Genomic DNA, 21,880 nt, shown 5'->3' on the forward strand with positions numbered 1-21,880 from the left:
GTGTGTGTGTGTGTGTGTGTGTGTGTGTGTCCTGCACTCACTGAAGACAGTGCAGATACTCCCTGAAGCTCTGTTTTGCCCCCTCCAAGGACCCTCAACTGAAAAAAAAAAAAAAAAGAGTTCTGGAATCACAAGGTACTTTAAGTGCATGAACAGCATAAAAAGGACAAGAAGAACTCACACTCAAATGATAAAACCATCAGAAAAAGACTTTGAAATGTGTAATTCACATCCTCCAGGAAAGGAGAGTGTTCAATATCTTATGCGATACTAGACTGTTCTGAAAAAAGAATCAGAGACCATGAAAGAAATCACATAGCTGTTGAAATAAAAAGTCAACAGATATTTAAACTAAGGAGAAAAGAGAAAAGCCAAAGCTGAAGAGTGCATTAGTGAACTGAAAGGTAACACCAAGCAATGATACCAAAATGGGGCATTAAGGGGTAAGGAGTATAAAACCAATTAAGGAACCTGCAGGGAGAGACGGAAGTGCCCACAGCCAAGTGGAGGAAGTTGCAGGTAGGAAGGGGGAGGATGGCAGTGGGGGGACACAGGAGGTGACTGACAGCACCAGATGAAAATTGTCCCCCAAAAGAAAGCCAGCATTCTCAGATTAAAAGGCCCTCCAGTGCTGAGCATTTGATGGGGAGAAGAAAATACTTAGACCATCATATTGAAACTTGAGAACATCAAGGACACATATATCATTAAAATCTAATCAAAAAGGAAAACAGCTTCGCGGCAAAGGAACAAGAATCAGATGGACATAGATTCCCATCAGCAAATCTGGGTACAGGAAGATAACGAAGCGATCTCCCTAAAGTGCTGAAGGAACAGAGTTTTGAGTCTAGAACTCTGTATTCAGCAAAACTATCGCTTAATGGGCAGGATGACATAAAAGCATTTTCGGGGACAGGAAGAATCAGTTTACACTCACAGATGGTCACTGGGAGACCCTAAGGGATCTACCCCAACATGCGGAATGGCATACAAGGAAGGCTGCTGAGCAAAGAAAGCAGTGAATATCACCGGTTAACTATGCTCTGGAGCCAACACTGGGGATTTCAGCAGAGAAGGGAGTGGGGGAGGGAGTCAAACTGCCAAGGTTTTTGTCTTCTTTTTGTCTGCCGGGCTCAGTGTGGAGAGGAAAAGGATACACGTGCTGATTAATTCTCGCCTCTGTTAGGGGGAAAAATAGTATGTGTAATTCGCAATTTAATAGTAGCCTCTAGAAAAATGAGTTTACACATAATAAGTTTCAAAAAGCTAAGGAAAAGTATTGAGAGAAAACTTGAAACAAGAGCATAATCTATGAAAATAAATATTGATAAGTTGGATTTTGTTAAAATTAAAGTGGTCTGGGAAAGACAGAGAATGAAAGACAAGCCACAGACTGGGAGAAGATATTTGCAAAACATACCTGATACAGAACTTGTATCAAAAATTTACATGGTGATTAACATAATAAAAAAATTTTTTTAAATTTACAGAGAGCTCTTCAAACTCAACAATAAGAAAACACATAACCTGAGTTACAAATGGGCAAAAGATGTGAACAGGTGCTTCACCAAAGAAGATACGCAGATAGTCAGATAAGCATATGAAAAAATGCTCCACATCATGTGTCATTAAGGATCTGCAAATTAAAACAGCTATATTAGAATGGCTAGAATCCAAAACACTGAGGACACCAAATGCCGGTGAGGATGTGGAGTAGCAGGAACTCTTACTCACTGCTGGTGAGAATGTAAAATGCTACCACCACTCTGGAACACAGTTTGGCAGTTTCTTACAAAATTAAATATACTCTCATCATATGATCTAGTTTACCCAAAGAAGTTAAAAACTTATGTCCACACACAAACCTGCACACAGATGTTTACAGCAGGCTTATTCATATTGCCAAAACTTGGAAGCAACCAAGATGTCCTTCAGTAGCTTAACGGATAAATAAACTGTGGTACATCCAGACAACAGAACATTTCTCAGGGATTAAAAAAAAAAAATTAACTATCAAGCCATGAAAAGGCATGGACGAATCTTACATGCATATCACTAAGTGAAAGAAGCCAATCTGAGAAGGCTGCATCCTATAGGATTCCAACCAAATGATATTCTGGAAAAGGCAGAACTATGGAGACAGTAAAAAGATCAGCGGTAGCCAGGGTAGGAGTCAGGGGAGGATGAACATTGTAAGGCAGTGACAGTGCTGTGTGATACTGTGATGGTGGGGGCATGTCATTATGCATTTGTCGCGGTGCAACACTACAGAGCTGACCTCACGGTGTGACGTCACAGCACCAAGTTCAGAGTAGGCAGAGCCGTCACCACATCCAAGATGTCCTCTCCTCTGCCTCAGCACCATACTGCTGGCATTGCCCTGGTATATCCTGTCAATGAAAGAGCCTGGACAGCAGCCTTGGAACTATGGACTACCTCTGCTACCCCGGGTATCTTCAGTCATGCTCTCCAGCCATGCTCATAAAACCAAGACCTCTACTGAAATATATCAGAGACGACAGACAACAGAGCTCTCCGTTACACAGACTCAGACTGAGTCGAATAATACCCCTAGGCGCGCCTGGGTGGCTCAGTCGGTGAAGCGTCTGCCTTCGGCCCAGGTCATGATCCCAGGGTCCTGGGATCGAGCCCCGCATCGGGCTCCCCGCTCAGCAAGAAGTCTGCTTCTCCCTCTCCCTCTGCTGCTCCCCCTGCTTGTGCTCTTTCTGTCAAATAAATAAATAAAAAGCTTAAAAAAAAAATCATACCCCTAAGGAAAAACAACCACACGCCACTGGTACAAGACAATCAGACTGCTAACATCACAAGTATCATCTCGGTTACCAAGCCTGTATTTAGTATCACAGCCCATAATCTCATCAATGTTAAAAGAAATTCCTAAAAACTCAAAGTACAGGAACAATCTCAAAAGCCCAGCTTAATCCCCTGATAATAAAACCTACATTGTCTTCTCAACAAGACTCAGTGCCACTGATAGCCTAATGGTGTTTGAACACAGCCCTTGGATTATTTTTTCTTTTGTGTTTACTTTCTCCATTTCTGGGGGACACCCTTTTGAGAAAGTTATGAAGAAAATATACACTAAGAGGGAAACATTTTTAAAATGTGTTTCTTTAAAAAACTCAACTCCAATTACTGATTGGCCTCTGGGAAGAGGAGATCTATACCGAGACGCCCACTGGTTGTAAGGGAGGCTGTCGTCCGGGTGGGTAGGATTTGCCAGCGGATCGCTCTAGACCGCGAAGCACGTGGCCAAAAGTTCATTTAATCATAAACTGCAGGTGCGTAATATTTGAAGATCCTCTCTGCAAATATTGACTGATGATCTCAGACGACAAACACTCAAGCAAGTAGGTTTGATTAGATGTTAGGTTCAGAGAAATACAACAGAATTGTGCAGTACAGTAACCCCCCCCATTCACAAAGACATGTTCCAACACCTCCAGTGGATGCCTGAAACTGTGGATAGCACTGAGCCCTATGTATACTATGATGTTCCTACACATACATACACACTTGTGATAAGTTAAATTTATAAATTAGGCACAGTAAGAGATTAATAACTACTAATAAACAGAACAATGTAACAACAATATACTATAATAAAAGTGATGTGAATGTGGCCTCTGCCTCAAAATATCTTCTTACACTGCACTCCCCCTTCTTCTTGTGATTATGTGGGATGATAAAATGCCCACGTGATGAGACAAAGTGAGGTCAGTGATACAGGCATTGTGATGTGGGGTTAGGCTACTACTGACCCTCCATCGATTGATCATCTGTTTCCAGACGGCATTTCGACTGCTGGTGACTGAAATTACCCGAAGCAAAATTGAAGACGTGGGGGGGGGGTGCCTACCGTCCCCCTGAGCCAGTTAATTTTCGGAATAAACTTAAAGGTGGACTGCATAGATTGTGTCCAAGAGAGATTTTCACTCAGTGTAAAAGAAAGACAAAATAACCCTGAAAAGAATATTGGGAGAGTGGAAAGACACAGGCTCTGGGCTGTTACTACCCCTGGAATGCTGGGCAAGTTCCAGAATGTAACCCTCCACAGCCTTGGTTTCCTGCCCGAGGAAGGAGGGTGTTGGGCTCCTAGACAATTTTATTTCTGAAAGTCTGCAATTCTATGAATAGTCAATGGATGTCCAACATCACAAATGTTTGGACAAGATCATCTATGCAGAGTCATCCAAGCTATATGCACCGTCTTACATTTTCTAGTAGCCACACTAAAAAAAGGGTAAAAAGAAACAGAAAATAATTGGAATAATATATTTTATTTAACTTGACCTATCCAACATATTATTTCAATACATAAAAAACATAAAGCATTACTAATGAGATGGCTCAGATTCTTTTTCCGTAGTGAGTCTTCAAACTCCAGTGTGCTTTCTACACTTTCAGCATGTCTAAGTCTGACTCACTCCTCAAGTGCTCAGTAGCCATCTGGGACCGCAGAAATCTAGAAAGTCACCCTCGACTTCGATAATGTCTGACTCTGACTGTTGCTGACTCTCTGCAAAGTATCTGGGCTCTAAAGGACAAATAGTGGGCAGGCAAAGATGGACAGACTTCTCCACCCGCCTGGTTCCATCTCTGCACCTTATCGATTCCAACTCAGCTGCGCTTCCCACAGTCAGTCCCTCTCTGGTGTTGCCCTGGCCCAGGCCCTCATTATTTCTCACACGGAATATTGTAATAGCCCCTAACCGTGCCCTGCATTTGCGATCTTTCCCTTGTGTTTACACTCAGCCCAATTTATTTTTACCTAAGTTCCCCTCAACAGCTGGCCCACACTGGTGCCTTCCCTTCTAGAAGAACACTGGCCCACACCGGAACATCTGAAAATTAGACAGTGGAAGAGTTCAATAGAGTTGAATAGACGCATTTCCAAGCATCAGGAAGGGTCAGCACAAACATGAACGAGGAGAGGATCCAGAGAGCGTATTTCTAATATTCTCACCAGCGCCAGTGCACAGTGCGGGTAATCTGGGGAAGGGACTGGGGGGGCAGGGGGCACAAAAGAAACACCGCACAATATCTTACACCCTTAGGAATTTGGTCAAACTCAGCTGCTGAGCGAGGCTCCAGAGATTCCAGAGGACAAAAGGTCACTTCGTTTGCTAGATAAACAGTAACTACCTCTTTGGGGGTCCACAGATAAAAATTCTGTAGTCGTAAAACCAAAGTTCTGTTTCCTCAGTGCCTGAGAATAAAGAAAACAAAAAGAAAATGGAAAAGAGCCTTAAATAAGGATAATCCTTATGCGGCTAAAAATAGTTCATAAGAGGCTGATCCTGTGGAGCACGAAGCCGAACAGCTCAGCAGCAGTGTATGGTTTTCTCCCTCTGAATGTGAATGAGCTTCTCTGTGATATGAAGGCATCATTTAAGGCCAGTGAAGAAAGCCACGCTCCCTGAACTTAGGATCTGGAATGAGATTCCAAATGTCTGAGTAGAGAGGCCCTTCCTCCATGGAGTATTTGCTTACCCTCGTTTCCCATATGACCAGTCTCAGTAATGTACTTAAAATATTTACAGTAATCCTGGAGCCTCAGTGCTGACTGCAGCTAACACAGTATCTCCAGAGATAGAAGAGGGAGAAGCAGCCCCCAAACACTTCACCGAAATGTGTGAAATGTGACATTTGCTTATTATTTGGCATACGATTACAAAAGACTGGAAAACTTCCTTGCAAATGTAAAACCTCTAAATCAAAGTTAATCAGGATTAGATCACTTTTTAGGGAGAAATGTGATGCTATATCAGATTCTGATTCTTACAGACAGTGAGCAAAGAGATGAGCTGTCAGAGCAAGAGACACACATAAACAGTATGTGCACACACACACAACACACGCACACACCATCTATGGTGATATGTTGACACAGTGAGCCCTCCCCAATCACTGCTGATGAATGAACAATATTATTCGTGCACTCTTATGAACACACCTTTGCAGGCAGACACAGGTATCCATGTGTGACTGTGTCCCTCTACGCTGTCAGGGTATTTTGCGTGAGCCACTAACCATCCCTGCTTCCTTGGTGCTCTATCCTGGCAAGGGCTCTCTCCCAGGTCTTGTTCCTGTGTTTGCCCTTAATGATGGAGAAAAACTCCCAGGACATGGATATGAGATCACTTCTATTTTTAGTCTTTCTTAATGGTTGTTAACACTTGCCCTGAGCACCTTTGCCGGCCTAAGTGGATGTAAATAATATCTTGTATCCAGTGTTGTATTGACCAAGGGTTATATTTAGTAAATGTAAAGATCCAAGGAGGAAAGGCAGAAACTCATCTTTAAAGGTGTTCTATACACATCCTCCCATAACCATTTGAAAACGTTTTTAGAGAATAATTTTAATTTAATGCTTTGGTCTAGCCGGCACCTCTGTCAGAGAAGGGTTTAAGATGAAACATCCACTGTAAAAGGAAAATCAATTATTAAGCAAGCGAAGCCATCAACTGAGGGGCTTACTGGCCACATGTAGGGTAAAAGAGGGCCTTGAAGGCAGGACAAATGAACCAAAGGTGAGAGCCTCCACAGACAGTGGAGGATGAATTCTCTATCATCCAAGCGCTTGGTGGGTGATCACATACACCTGGATAATGACACGCAAAGAATGCTTTAATGCTCCAATAATGACTCCTAGTTAGGCCTCCTCATGAGATTTGAGGGGGAAATAATGACAAGTGAAGTTTTTGCCAATCCTGCTGGCTTGCAGGGTAAGTATCTGAATGCAGGAGTTTACCTTGAATGAGGATGGGCAGCGTGAGAAAGAGCTGACATATTGTCAATATAAGTTTGATTACATCAAAGTTCTCTTAATGTACCAAATGATTAATGCATGCACTCTTATACACATTACTCAGTAATCACAACCACCCCATGAAGTACAAAATTGATTTTCATCCACGTCTGTAATAGAAATAAAGGAAGCTTTCCAATGTCATACAGAATTGCATCCAATTCTTTCCGATCCCAAAGCTAGGTGTTCTAACCCTGATACATACCGCCAAAAAGAAACTTCCAAACATAATCTAGACCATTAGACCAAGTTCAAAAATGAATCCACGACAGAGCTCAGTCAGAGCTTCATTTATTGAGTACCCACAGGATAGATGGTACAGAAAACAGAAGCAGGGGAAATTAGGCCCAGCTCTTTATGTATTTCCACTTGAGGAACAAAAGACAAAAACAGAACATGTTCCGTTCAGCTTGGGTGTGATTTTGAACCAGGCGCGTTGGAGGGGGCCCAAAGCACCCTGGGCTCGGGGATTATCTGGTCCTGCTGGAAACTAAGCAGCAAGCAAGGAATGTCTCTGAATTGTTTTTCTCCTCTGTGAAACTGGAGGATGAAGCCGTTTCTGAGATGTCATCCAGCCCTTTGTGAGGACAAACAACGTTTATGTTTCTGAGTTGCTGCCTAGGTATTTTACGGCATGACAAACCAACTCGTACCCAGGCTCTGGGCATGTAGAGATGGACTTGAGTTTAGGAGGGCACCATCAGTTCTCAGTTTGCTTGTCCCAAGGCGCCTTTTAAAATAACCACTTAGAGTTAAGGTCGGGAAAAGCTAGTGCCCTCCACCCCGACCACCTTTGAAGTAATAGGTGCTTGTACCCTGTTCTCTGTCTCCTGTTCACTCATGACCTGGGATGAAGGTCTGCCCCGCCCCCAGCTCACTGCACCCCAACCCCGTTTCTGCGATTTGCAAGTAATACATCTTGTGACTACTTCCTTGTTTAAGTGTACTGAAAGTGCATCTTCAATCAAAACGACCCCGACGGTTTTCACTTTCCCAAAGTGGGCACTCGGGTGCTGAAGGAGCTGCCTGCCAGCCTCAGGCGAGTGGCTCGTGCCTCCTCACTCAGCAGATCATGATCTGCATGTTCTGAATTCAATACACCAGCTCTGGCTTCCAACACACCTTTACGTTCTAATATTAGAGTTCTTTCTTTCAACTGCCCTCCTTTTCCTACTTGTCCCCTTGAAGCTTGGGGCAGGTTGTTGTGGGAAACCTAAGTCCGTGTAGGAATGCTTTTTAAACAAAACACAATGAAAAACACCTTTGCTGACCAGGAGAGGACAGAAGAGATGAATGGGCCCAGCGTGGGATTTGGAGGAGGACACTAGGGGCAGTTTCTGGCAGATGTGTTCTCCTCCGGGTTCTGTATTTGGTCTGTGTGCTTACTGCCCACCAGCTCTTCATTGCTAATCTTGTATCATTTACGCCAAATGCCTAAATTTAATAAGATAGGGAGGAAGCTTCTTCCCTAGATACTGCTGGCAACCATAGTCTATAAAAACAACGCCCCTTCCTTTCGGTCCTTCCTCCCTACCTCCACCCCCACACACCCACTTCACTGTTCATCTGTGTGCACTGTTCTGGAGCATCACCATCCACGAGTGTCACTGTCCATGAGTGTCAGAGCGAGTCAGGATAAGAGAGTTGAGAGCACTAACCCGTGGGTTGTAACCCACCGCGAGACCACAGGCCCCACGAGAGTACACCTGCTCCGCTCGCCGCTCCTCCTCTGGCCCCAGGGGCACTGCCTGGCACACGGGAGGCACTCAGCATATACGGTTAAAGTCAACAACTCCAGTTCCACTCTGCCTCCCTTACTGGACTGAAAGGCTCGATCTTGAGCCACCTGTAAGCTCTGTATGGGCAGGGGGACCAGCCCTTATTAGCCTTTGCATTCCCACCACCTGGTAAAATGTCTCAGACACTAACACAGAATATATATTTGAAGAAAGGTAGAATTGGCAAAAGTACCATTGAATATCTAGATTAAGGAAGGAGGCAAAGATATCTCATGAGCAAAAAATAATAATACCAGCATTATTTTCCTAAATAGTATGCAGCTGAGCACATAATCTCGAAGCAGATGGTGGTCTTTGATCCTTTCACTGTGAGTTTATTTTAAAAAATGAGAATAATTTTAGGGGAGTGCACCAAGGTCTGAGTTCACCCCTGCCCCAGACCCTACCAAGATACATCAAACAGCAGCTAATGGGCCAAGCAAATCTCCTCAAACCCAGAGGTTCTGCCGTGTTACAGAAACAGGTGGTAAACAATTTAATTGCCCTGAGGGAACAGCCTATCAATGAAATTATAATATTATCACTCAAATGTCTTGAACTGAGAGTACGTTGCCAGACCTGAAATATGATGACTATTTTCTTTTGATAACAATTACGATGGTTTACCTTTTTTTTCACTAAACTTTTTATTTTGAGATCATTTTAGATCCACATGCAGTTGTAAGAAAAATAGACTTTGTGCACCCTTTACCCAGCTTCCCCCCCCATGGAAACATCTTATAAAACCACAGCACAATATCACAACCAGGATACTGATATTGGTTAAGTCGGGATACAGAACATTTCTATCAACACAAGGATCCCTCGTGTCACCCTTTTATCCTTCCCATCCCCACACCTTCCTTCACTCCTGGCAACCACTAATTTATTCTCCATTTCTATAATTTTGCCATTTCATGAATGTTGTATAAATAGGATAAAATGATGTGCAGCCTTTGGGATTGGACTTGGACTTTTTTTTTACTCAGCACAACTCCCTGGAGACCCATCCAAGTTGTTGTGTATGCCAGTAGTTGGTTCCTTTTTATTTCTGAGTGGTATTCCATGGTATGGATGTACTGCAGCTTGTTTATCCTTTCAGCTATGAAGCGACATCCAAATTTTGGCTAAATGAATAGAGCTGCTACGGATATTCATGTATCCCTGATCTTCACACAAAAAGTTTTTGTGTAAAGATACATTTCCATTTCTCCGAAATCAATGCTCAAGACTACAAATGCTATATCAAATGATAGTTGCATGTTCAGCTTTATAAGAAACTACCATACCCAAAATGTATGAAGAGTTTATACAATTCAACACCAAAAGTCCAATTAAAAATGAGCAGAAGATATGAATAGACATTTTTCCAAAGAAGACATCCAGATGGCCAACAGACACATGAAAAGATGCTCAACATCACTCATCATAGGGAAATACAAATCAAAACCACAATGAGATGTCATGTCACACCTGTCAGAATGGCTCAAATAAAAAAGACAAGAACTAACAAGTGTTGGTAAGGATATGGAAAAAAGGGAGCCCTAGTGCACTGTTGGTGGGAATGTTGATTGGGGCAGCCCCTGTGGAAAAAAATACGAACGTTCCCCCAAAAATTAAAAATAGAAATGATATATGATCCAGTAATTTCACTACTGGGTATTTACCCAAAGAAAACAAAAACACTAATTCAAAAAGCTATAAGCACCCCCAGGTTCACTGCAACATCATTTACAATGGTCAAGACATGGAAGCAACCTACTTGTCCATTGATAATTGTGCATGGATCATAGAAATGGATAAAGAAGATGTGGTCTATATACACAATGGAATATACTCAGCCATAAAATGAATGGAATCTTGCCATTTGCTACAACATCGATCGACCTAGAGGGTATTCGGCTCAGTGAAAGCAGTCAGACAAAGACAAATACCATATTATCTTACTTAAATGTGGAATCTAAAAAACATAACAAACAAAAACAGAAGAAACAGATCCTAAATCCAGAGAACAAACTGGTGATTGCCACGTGGGGGGGCGGGGCGGCAGGGGGGAGTGGGAGATGGACAAAATGGATTAGGTACAGGCTTCCAGTTATGGAATGAATAAGTCGCAGGGACAAGAGGTACAGCATAGGGAATAGATGGGTAGCACTGAATGCTGACAGTTGGTAGCCACACTTGTGGTGAGCACAGCATAACATACAGAAATGGCCAATCACCATGTTGTACACGCAAAACTAATGGAACACTGGGTCAACATTACTTCAATTTAGAAAAAAAAAGAAGAGAAAAGAAGAGAAGAGAAGAGAAAAGAGAAGAAAAGAAAAGAAAAGAAAAACCGCCAAACCTTCCTGAGTGGCTGTGCCATTTTACATTCCCAGCAGCCACGCAGGAGTGATCCAGCTTTCTGCATCCTTGCAAGCATTTGCTGATGTCACTAGTTTTCATTATAGCCATTCTGATGCGTGGGCTGCAATTCACTTTTAATGAAAACAAAAATCCAGAGAGGAAAGGGAAAGACCTGACAACCACCCAGGTATCTTTAAGTATTTTGCTGGTCCCTTATGTTTATCTTAATATGCACAATAAATCCGCCTCTGCCCTAAATGAAGAACTGGGTAGGAAGAGCACAGCGCTTCCTTAGAGTAATACAGAGTACTACTAACTGCAACAGCAAATATCACCCTGCACATGAAATCCTGGAAGCATTCCCTTTAATGTTCTAAGAGCAAAGCAAGAACGGCACTCGGGTTAAACTTTTTATTGGCAGTACTAGCAAATATCATCAAATAAGAAAAATATTATGAGGCATAACAATTATAAAGGAAGAAATGAAAGTATTATTTGCAGATAATGAGGGTGTCTACACACAAAAAAATTAAGAGAATCCTAAACTTTGAAAATTTATGACAGTTCACTTAGTTGTTGATACACAACATAAAAATTCAATAGCTTTCCTAGACATCAGCAACAACCCAACTAAAAATGTAATTTTTAATAACCCCATTCATTCTAATAACAGAAGTATCTAGGAATAAACCTTTTAAAATGCATAGAAATCTATGGAGAAAATTATACCACTTTAATAAAAGACCTAAAAGAAGACACATAGAAATGATGAGAAATAACCACATTTATGGTTAAAAGGACAACATTTTTTTAAATGTCTACTCTCTCCAGACTAATCTGTAAATTTAATGCAAATTTAACCAAAATTCTAAAAGGATGTTGTTTTGTTTCATTTTAAAACAGGTTCTTTTAAAAATACACGTGGAGGGGCGCCTGGGTGGCTCAGTCGTTGCACGTCCGCCTTTGGCTCAGGTCATGATCCGAGTCCTGGGATCGAGCCCCGCATCGGGCTCCCTCCTTGGCGGGAAGCCTGCTTCTCCCTCTCCCACTCCCCGTGCTTGTGTTCCCTCTCTCGCCCTCTCTCTCTGTCAAAAAATAAATAAAAAATCTTAAAAAAAAATACACGTGGAGAAATAAAGGACCAAAAGGAGTGAAGACATTTTGCAGAATGGGTGACAAAGGTACCCAAAGCTTTGAGTGCTGTTTGTGCTGATGGCAACGTCCCACTCATGGCAACACACGTCCGTCAACTGGAAAGAAGTGGTTTCAGCGCTCAGGACACTCCTGGGCCATCCCTCCAGCACCGATGAGCCCTCCCCTCGCGTATCCCCAGCCCCAGCACTTCCATCTGCCCTGGTCCTCATCCAAACTCAGCCTATCAGTCCCTTCACCCTCCTTCACAGGAGTGTCCCCACAGATCCCACACTATCCAGGCCCCCCTTCTTCCTCACACCATATGCAAATGCTTCACAGAGACTCCACCTCTTAGAACCTTCCTGTCCTCGGGAACTTGCAGCCTTTCAGCAGCAAATGCCCCATCTCCCCCACCTCTGGACTTCTTGCATTCACTGCTCTGCTTCGATGACCCTGCTCCTCGTTGTTGATCTCAGATCACTGTCCCTCCTTTCTCCCTAAAAACCCCTTACTTTGACACTCACACCATCGATTGTATGATTGTAATACTAGTTTTAAAATAGAACAGCCTCTCTGGAACTCACATCTTCCCTTCCAGCTACCACTCAATTTGCTCTTTCCCCCTTTGCTACAAAATTCACCCAAAACAGTTTCTGGACTTGCAGTTTCCAATATCCTTTTATGTCTCTCTTTCTCTGAAGCTGTTGCCCACGCTTACACAAAAACAGCTCTCTGCAAGGTCACCTGTGCCCTCCCATGAGGGACTCTTCTCAGGTCTCGCTGTTCCCGAGCTCCCCGCAGCACTGGGCATGGCTGAGCCACCCTGCCTTCTGAACAGTGGGCTCACTGAGCTTCAGGACACAGCTCTGGGCTTTTCCTCCGACCTCGCTGGCCATCCTCTCAACCCTGGGGTTGTCGCCTTAACCTCCCTGACCTTGAAATGTCCAGGTACCCAGGCCTCTGTCCAAGGATCTTTCTCTTCTGGGCCACGTCTATACACACTGGTTACATAATTGGTAGGTCCCACTGCAAAATGAAAATGCAGGCCCCTCATTCAAAAATTATTAACTGCTCTGTCACACAGCCACCGAGCTGAGGACTCTTGAATTTATATCTCTGCTCTAGACCACTCCCCTGAACTCCAAGCTCAGAGATGTAAACATCTCCACTCCGCTCTCTCGCTCTCTCGCAGGCACTTCAAAACCAAATTCCTGCCCCCCGCCCCCCCCCAAATGAGAGCCCTGGTCTTTCTGCAGTTTTCCCCATCTCGGTGAGCGACAGGTTCTTCGACTTTCTTTTTCCTCCTAGCCGCCCCACCCCCCGCGCTTTGATTCTCCTTTCACTGAAACCTTACAACCAAATCATGAACAAATGCTATTGGGTCTACCTTCAAACATACGGAGGACATGCCCACTCCCCCCCTTCCACCCTAGCATTACCACAGGTACCATCTGGCATCTGGATTAGAGCTGTCCCCTCCCAGATGGTCTCCCTGCTCTGCCCGCACTCCCCACAGGCTAGCCTCAGCCCTCAGTCCCGCGATCCTTTCACACTGGGATTCTCCTCGGGTGGATCTGAAGGTGCCCTGACGTTACTCAGAAACACTGGTCGTCGAAATGACCTGATAGCTCTTTCCATGTCACATGACTCAACTACAGAAATAGGAAAGTCGTTTATTTTCATATGCCTATTTTCTCAAAACAACAAAAACCTCACAAACATTACAAGTGCCCCATCCCCAAATTGCAAACCCTGTCCCTTCCTCGCATCGAAGATCGACCTACAAACTTGCAGGCAGTCCCGAAATGGGAAGCGAATCATTCCTCAAGTTCCCTTTCCATGTTTCATTATCTAACGGTCTAGGTAACCCGTCGTGGATCATAATCACAGAACATCCAGCTTAACATGAGTTGGGTTTCTAAATATGTCTGTACGAAACAAAATGCAAGTGTCTAGACATGAGGGGCCGCGGCGCTGCGTCTGAAGCACCGGGGTGTTTGGTTTTAGAGGTTTGGCGTCCCTACGCGCGGGCGCTTGAGTGCAGTGTGGGGTGTGCGGTGGCTGTGCATGTGGTCGCGAGCGAGGCCCACGGGCCCAGCTAGCGACAAACGTTCCTGTGACCCTTTGGCTCCCTAGGGCTCTGCAGCAAACACCGCGCGGGGCCAGGGCACACGCCAGACGGTCTCTGCGCCCACCGAGCGGGGGCCGGGGCACCCCCGCGTAGGGGCGGCCGGGCATGCGCGCCGCGGCTCGCACGCACACGCACACACACGGAGCGCGCGCACACGCACCCCAGCCCCGCGGGCGGACTGGGGTCTCCGACGCCCCCGCCCCCTCCCGGCGGCGCAGGTGTTGGGCCGCCCCGCCCCTCAGGTGCGGGCGGCTGCGGAACCGCGGGGACCGGCGGCCACCGACAGGCCCCCGCGGAGGGAGACGGACGGAGGGCGGGGCGGTGGCTCCCCTCCGCGCGCCCGCGCCCCCGCCCCGCCGACCCTCCCCGCCGCGCGCCCCTCCCCTCTCACCAACGGACGAGCGGATCCTCGACCTTCGTGGCAGGGACATCTTAAGAGCTCTGTCCAGGCCAGAGGCGTTCGGCATCGCGCTCCAGTCGGGGGCTACGCGGCCCCCGGGCGAGCGGCGGAGGCTGTACGCAGAGCTGGGCGCAGGAGCGACGGCCCGAGGGCCATGGGTGGGCGCGCTCCTGGACCGTAGTGCGGGGCCGCCGGGAGCGCCGGCGCCTGTGCCGCGGCCGCCGCCCGGGGAGGCTGCGCCGTCCGTGCCGCAGCCGCCGGCCAATGCGGCAGCGCCCGCGAACGCCACCGTTGCGGGCCCCGCTGGCCGGGCGGCGGCGGCGGGGGAGGGGTCCGGCCCTCCGGCGAGGAGCCGGGCGGGAGGAGGAGCGGGCTGGGGCCGCGGCTGGGAAGAGTCTGGACCGTTAAGCGGGACTGGGGGCTTTTAGGTGGCGGAGAAGGCGGGGAGGGGGCATGGATCGGTGCTCTAGGGGGTCTCCTAGGAGACGGGCGCGCCTTGGGGTACCCTTTTCTGTCTGTGCCAGTCTGCTACCTATTTTACCTGTCACTTGTCATGCGGTGCAAGTGTCCCGTGAGAACCGTCCAGAAACTTCCCTTTCTTTTCTCGGTTTCTGTTCTGTGTCTATTTTGGTGGGATCTGTATCGGTTCTTCAAGGAACAGGTATTTCTAAGTGTAGGGCCTGGAACGAAAAGAAATCCAGACTCCTAACCCCCAGCCCGGTTAGAATTCTAATTAGTGTTATGTTAAAACTGTAAGAAGCCCCTAGGAATACTTAGCTCGCGACACACACACACACACACACACACACACACACACACACACACACACACCTTCTTCCATAGGAAACAAAATCAATGAGAGGTGAGATGACTTGTCCAAGGTCATTTGATCCATTTTTTTATTGTTTTTACTCATCGATGTTTAAACTGCGTTTGGTCTTTCTGGGCACAGTTCCATAAAGAGAGAAGGAAAAAAAAGCTGAATCTGTTTAATATCTGATGAAATTCCGACCTCAGAATGAAGAGAAAAATTATTCAAGTAGAGTCTGACCTTACATTTATTGATGTGATCATTTTGCTAAATTTAGCATAAATATCAGGGGCTGAGGAAAAGAACAGAGTTCAGCAGGAAGAGTTGGTGCCCCATGAGGAAACACCATGCAGCCCCTCAAGCTCCTACTGGCTAGTCTCTGCTCCAGATTTTCTCAGAAAAAAATGCAGAAGGGATGGACAGTAGACTGGCAACTTTAGCTTCAAGTAGGATTCCCTGCCTGTTTGTTCTGGGCCCTCAAAAAAAAAAATGTTTCTGACAAGAAATGAGTTTTCAGCAGGATGTTGAGGAAAAAGAAAATTTTCAAAATTGTTGAGCTGAGCTTCAGGGTGGGCGATGTTTTCTCAGTGGGTCTTCATAGCTGCTGAGGGTTGAACTTAAAGCCACTTCATCCTAGCAGTGAGTTTGTCAAAAACTTTGTCACTAATGGTTCAATTTTCTATCAATGACAACCCCTTGAAGGCTAAGCAGAACTGAAAAGGACTTGAGTGAAAAATATGATTTTTTCAACCCCAAATTTTAAGATGAAAAATGTTTCTACCATAACCAGATGGAAAAAGAAAGAGTAGATAGACGTTATTTTTAAGTTTTAAGAAGCTGAGTATGTTAAATATAGAACATTGCCTTGCTCACTGTAGACTGACCCAGTGTGTTACCCTGATTTTGTGCTTCCTTATCATGAAATGTGCGGGGAGTGGGGGATACTTCTGTTTCTGTATTCATCTTCTGATAACCAAAACTGTTCTAACAACTTGGTACAGTGTTGAGATTCAGTTGACCCACTTTGAAGATGTGCAAGGAGCAATAGATGGGTGACTCACTTGAACTTGTATTCTCTCATTGACTGCCATGGCTAATTTCCCTGATCTGACTGGCTGGTATCTCTCTTGGGAAGTTAAGTATGGCCTTTGAGCACAGAATCTAGACCTAAATCCTGTCTTTGAGGTTTTCTAAAGAAACACATGCACAAAGGATAAAAGCTAGCTGATGACCATTATTTACTATTAGTCTTAGAATCCAAATGTCAATATGGATCATTCAATAACCTGTGCTTGACCTCTCAGAGAAATGCTTTCACCCTTGCCAGAGGCAACCTAGGCTAGAACCAAAGGAGACCCCAGAAGCCTGTATAAAGAAGAGCCAATGCAAAATCAGAGCAACAGGGATAGTCAGAGAAATGTATTTTGTCTCTACCCTACCCTACCCTATTTTGTCTCTACCCTATAGTACTCAAGAACTTCTCAAGAAAGAGCATTTGTCTCAATTCTCTAGAGTCACCACCCCAGGCACTCACAAGTCAGGTGACAGAAGCAGCCTGCAGAAGAAAATATCCCTCAAAAGACAGGCCAAGCAGGATACACCAAGCCCCTAGCACTGTAGGTTGATAAATATCATTGAGCTAAGTCAGAGTAGCCCTTTTTGTCCTAAGGGATGATATAGAAGAAAAAAAGGGGGATTAGAGTTTTCTTTCCCTGAAAGCCAGCTGTCTCCATCCTCTCTATTCTGTGTGCCCCCTCCCTAAGCAGTGAGATCAGCCAAGACAGACCCAGTCTCCCAGAGAGAGAACCCACCCCCTCGTGGTGTGACTGCAGAAAGGCTGACCATGTTTTCTCCTAAGATTTCCAAGGAAGGAAAACTGCACTTCTCTCAGCAGCACACTTCAATGCTCAAGAACTAGGGTTTTCAAGCAGTTCTTCCCTATGACCATCTTAAATTCTATTTTAACTTAAGCCCATTCTTATTTAATCTTCATGGTTCTAGAGAACAACCAGTTTGCACCCTTCTCTAGAAGTTCTTTCAAACAAATGAAGACTTTGAGTCATTTCTTAAGCCCCTTTCTTCAAACTAAAACCACATTTCCTTTTAAAATGTTTATACATGAAAAAATGTTCATGCATGTATACATATATGTATATCTCTTATATGTGTACATATGTCTACACATAGATATTTTTGAAAAGGAAATGGCATATATATGCCATAGAAAAAGGTATAGATATGCATACAGCATTCATCTGTGGACCTGCTCCCCAGTTTAGGGAATAATACAGCCAGAGTGGAAGCCACTGCTAATCCCAAACCATTTCCTTTCCATTCGTCCCCAGGTCCTCTTTCCCTGTTATTTACAAACAGGCTAAAAAGCAACCCTGATAGTACTGGGCAAAGACTCCAGGAAGAAAAATGATTTCATGGAAAACTTTATTCTATGCAGTCTCATGAAGCATTCTGTAAATGCATTCTGATGACTCCAAATTCCTCTCATGTTTACATATTTTACACAGTGTCCCAAATTGGACGTAGAAGAAGAAATATTCAGTAGAACTGTCAATATCTATCTCCCTAATGACCGAAGGGGCAGGTACCCCAGACCCCTGCCCCTCAATTACTCATTAGCACTTGTGTCTAGCATGTGATGCTGGCTGCAGCTGGAATCTTAGCTGGGGCTGTCATTTGGTATACTTCATCATGTCCTCTCCAGGTGGCCTGGGCTTCCTCACAGCATGGTGGCTGGCTTCCAAGAGTTCCAGGGGACAGAGCCAGATGGAGGCTCTGTCACCTTTTCTAACCTAGGCTCAGGAATCATGCAGTATTACTCCCACCACAACCTGTTACGGTAGTCACAAAGGCCCAGTCAGTTCAAGAGGACAGGAAATAGACTCTAGCTCTTGCTAGATTCTGCTAGAACATAAGGATTGGAAACACTGTTGCAGCCATTTTTGAAACTATATCAAAGCTAGCAACAAATTTTAATTTTAATAAAACATAACTGCACCCAAGTCATAAAATATTTATGGAAAAATTAATGAAAGACATGCAAGATGTTCACATTGAAAATAAGGGATCCAAAGAACAAGATGGAAGGACATACATTACCTGATGTCAAATCTTACCATACTACCAATGCTGGTCAAGACAGTGTAGTGTAGACACATGAATAGATCATTGAAACAGTCCAGAAAGAGGTCCATGTATATATGGTTAAATAATTTTGACAAAGGCATCAAAACAACTCAATAGGGAAAATATAGTCTTTTCAATAGATAGTGCTATAACAGGGGTCCCTAGGTGGCTCAGTCAGTCTCAGGTCATGATCTCAAGGTCCTGGGATGGAGCCCTGCATTGGGCTCCCTGCTGAGCAGGGAGCCTGTTTCTCCCTCTCCTTTTGCCCCTCCCCCTGGTCATGCTCTCTCTCAAATAAAATCTTTAAAAGAAAAATAGTGCTCTAACAACTTGTTGTTCATATGGAAAAAAATTAAATAAACCTTGACCCCTTAACCATACACAATAATTAACTCAAAATGGATCATAAGCTTAAAGTATAAAAAAGTAACCATATAAAGCTTCTAGAAGAAAACGTAGGAGAGGGTGCCTGGGTGGCTCAGTTGTTTAAGCAACTGCCTTTGGCTCAGGTCATGATCCTGGAGTCCCGGGATCGAGTCCCGCATCGGGCTCCCTGCTCAGCAGGGAGTCTGCTTCTCCCTCTGACTCTCTCCCTCTCATGCTCTCTCTCTATCACTATCTCTCTCAATAAATAAATAAAAATCTTAAAAAAAAAAGTAGGAGAAAATATTTCTTACACAAGACATAGAAAGCACTAACCATAAAAGAAAAAAACTTTTAAACTGGACATCATCAAAAGGAAAACTTCTGCTCATCAAGAAGCAAGACCAAGAGAACAAATAGGTAAGCCACAGACCAGGAGAAAACATTCACAATGCATACATCTGACAAAGGACCTGTTTCTAGAATATATATGTAACTCCTACAACTCAATACTAAAATGACAAATTTGTTAATGATCAGGGAAATGCAAATTAAAACACAATGACATTCCACTACACACCACGATGCTGAAATTAAGATTAACAACTCCAAATACTATAGAAGATGGTGAACAACCAGAACTCATACTTGCTGGTGGGAGTGTAAAATGTTATGACCACTTTGAAAAAACTTGTAATTTCCGATACAGTTAAGTGTATACCTTCCTTATGACCCAGAAATTCTTTTTTTTTTAAAGATTTTATTTATTTATTTGACAGAGAGAGACAGCGAGAGAGGGAACACAAGCAGGGGGAGTGGGAGAGGGAGAAACAGGCTTCCCACTGAGCCGGGAGCCCGATGTGGGACTCGATCCCAGGACCCTGGGATCATGACCTGAGCCGAAGGCAGTCGCTTAACCAACTGAGCCACCCAGGCGCCCATGACCCAGAAATTCTACCTCTAGGTATTTGCCCAAGAGAAATGTACACACATTTACAAACAGACTTAAAAAAGAATATTAATAGCAACTTTATTCATAATAGCCTCAAACTGGAAACAACCCAAATACCCATCAACAGGTAAATGGATCAAGAAATTGCCATGTATTCATAGAATGGACTATGACTCAGGAATAAAAAGGAATAAATTACCAATGTATACAACAACGTAGATGAATCTCAAAAACATTATGCTGAGTGAAAACAAGACACAAAAGAGTAGAGAGAGTATAATCCCATTGAAGTAACCAGATTAGGTCCAACTTGAAGTTCCTCATGCTAAGCCCCACATAAGCAAACCAAAACAAGTTTCTATGCTCTGTGCTTGGCTCCCCCAGAAAAGAAAGGCCTAGGCCAGCCAATCAGCACTCATCTGTCAAGCACAAATTACCTAACATGGTTCCAAAATGTCCCTTTGCTCCATATAAGGAAAGTAACCCTGCTTTAATCAGTCAGCAAATGCCCAGTAGAACTTCCTTGTTCCTGCTCACTTTAATTTATAAGAATGTCTTGCCAGGTGTTCAACATCACTAATGATCTGGGAAATGCAAATCAGAGCCACAGTGAGATAGCACCTCCCACCTCTTAGAACGGCTAGTATCAAAAAGACAAGGAATAACAAGCGTTGGTGAGGATGTGAAGAAGAGGGAACGCTCGTGCACTGTTGCTGGGAATGTAAATTGGTTCAGCTACTATGGAAAATGGTATGGAGGTTCCTCAAAAAATTAAAAATAGAAATACCAGGGGCTCCGTAGGCCAAGTGTCCTCCTTTTGATTTCAGCTCAGGTCATGATCACAGGGTTGTGAGATGAGCCCCATGTAGGGCTCTATGCTCGGTGGGGAGTCTACTTGTCCCTTTCCCTCTGCTCCTCCCCCCACTCGTGCTTGCATGCTCTCTCTCGCTCTCTCTCTCAAATAAATAAAAAAAAATTTTAAATAGAAATACCATAAGATCCAGCAATTCCACTTCTGGGTATTCATCTGTAAGAAACAAAAATACTCAAAAAGCTATCTGTGCCAAGTTTATTGCAGCATTATTTACAATAGCCAAGATATGGAAACAACCATTATATATATAATGGAATATTACCAAGCCATAAAAAAGAAGGAAATCTTGCCATTTATGACATGGATGGAACTTGATGGCATTATGCTAAGTGGAATAAGTCAGACTAGGAAGACCATATGAGCTCACTCATACAGGCATACATCAGAGATAGTGCAGATTCGGTTCCAGACCCCTGCAATAAAGCAAATATCACAATAAAGTGAGTCAAATGAAATTTTAGGTTCCCCAGTGCATATAAAAGTTATGTTTACTCTATACTGTAGTCTGTTAAGTGTGCAATAGCATTATGTCTACAAAAATATGCATACCTTAATTAAAAAACACTTTATTGCTAAAAAATGCTAACCAAAATCTGAGCTTTTAGCAAATAGCAATCGTTGATCACAGTTTCACTGTAACAAATGTAATAATAATGAAAAAGTCTGAAACATTGCAAGAATTACCAAATGTGACCCAGAGACTGAAGGGAGCAAATGCTGTTGGGAAAATGGGGCCAATGGACTTGCTCCACTTGTAAGAAACGTGACTATCTGCGAAGGACACAGTAAAGGACAACAGAACAAGGTATACCTGTATGTGGGGGCATGGAGTGGGGAGCAGAATGGGTGAAGGTGGTCAAAAGGCACAAACTTCCAGTTATAAAATAATTAAGTCCCAGGGATGTCATGTACAACCTGGCGACTATAGTTAACAATACTATGTTGTATATTTGAAAGTTGCTAAAAGAGTAGATCTTAAAGATCTTATCAAAGAAAAAATATTTGTAACTGTGTATGGTAACAGATGTTAACTAGACTTCTTGTGATCACAATATATACAAATATTGACTCATCATGTTGTACACCTGAAACTAATTTAATGTCATCTACCA

The 21,880-nt window shown here is 44.0% G+C and overlaps 1 protein-coding gene across 1 annotated transcript in view; it reads right to left on the reverse strand.

Annotated features, from left to right (window-relative positions):
- Window positions 1–14,708, reverse strand: part of LOC110570256 (phospholipid-transporting ATPase IB) — a 599,207-nt gene extending 584,499 nt beyond the window's left edge. The window contains exon 1 of the mRNA XM_021678237.1: window positions 14,619–14,708. Within this exon, the coding sequence (XP_021533912.1) occupies window positions 14,619–14,694 (76 nt within the window). The 5' untranslated portion in view covers window positions 14,695–14,708. The remainder of the gene's footprint in view (window positions 1–14,618) is intronic.
- Window positions 14,709–21,880: the final 7,172 nt, after the last annotated feature.

Source organism: Neomonachus schauinslandi, chromosome 3 (assembly GCF_002201575.2).
Source record: "Neomonachus schauinslandi chromosome 3, ASM220157v2, whole genome shotgun sequence".
Lineage (NCBI taxonomy): Eukaryota > Metazoa > Chordata > Mammalia > Carnivora > Phocidae > Neomonachus > Neomonachus schauinslandi.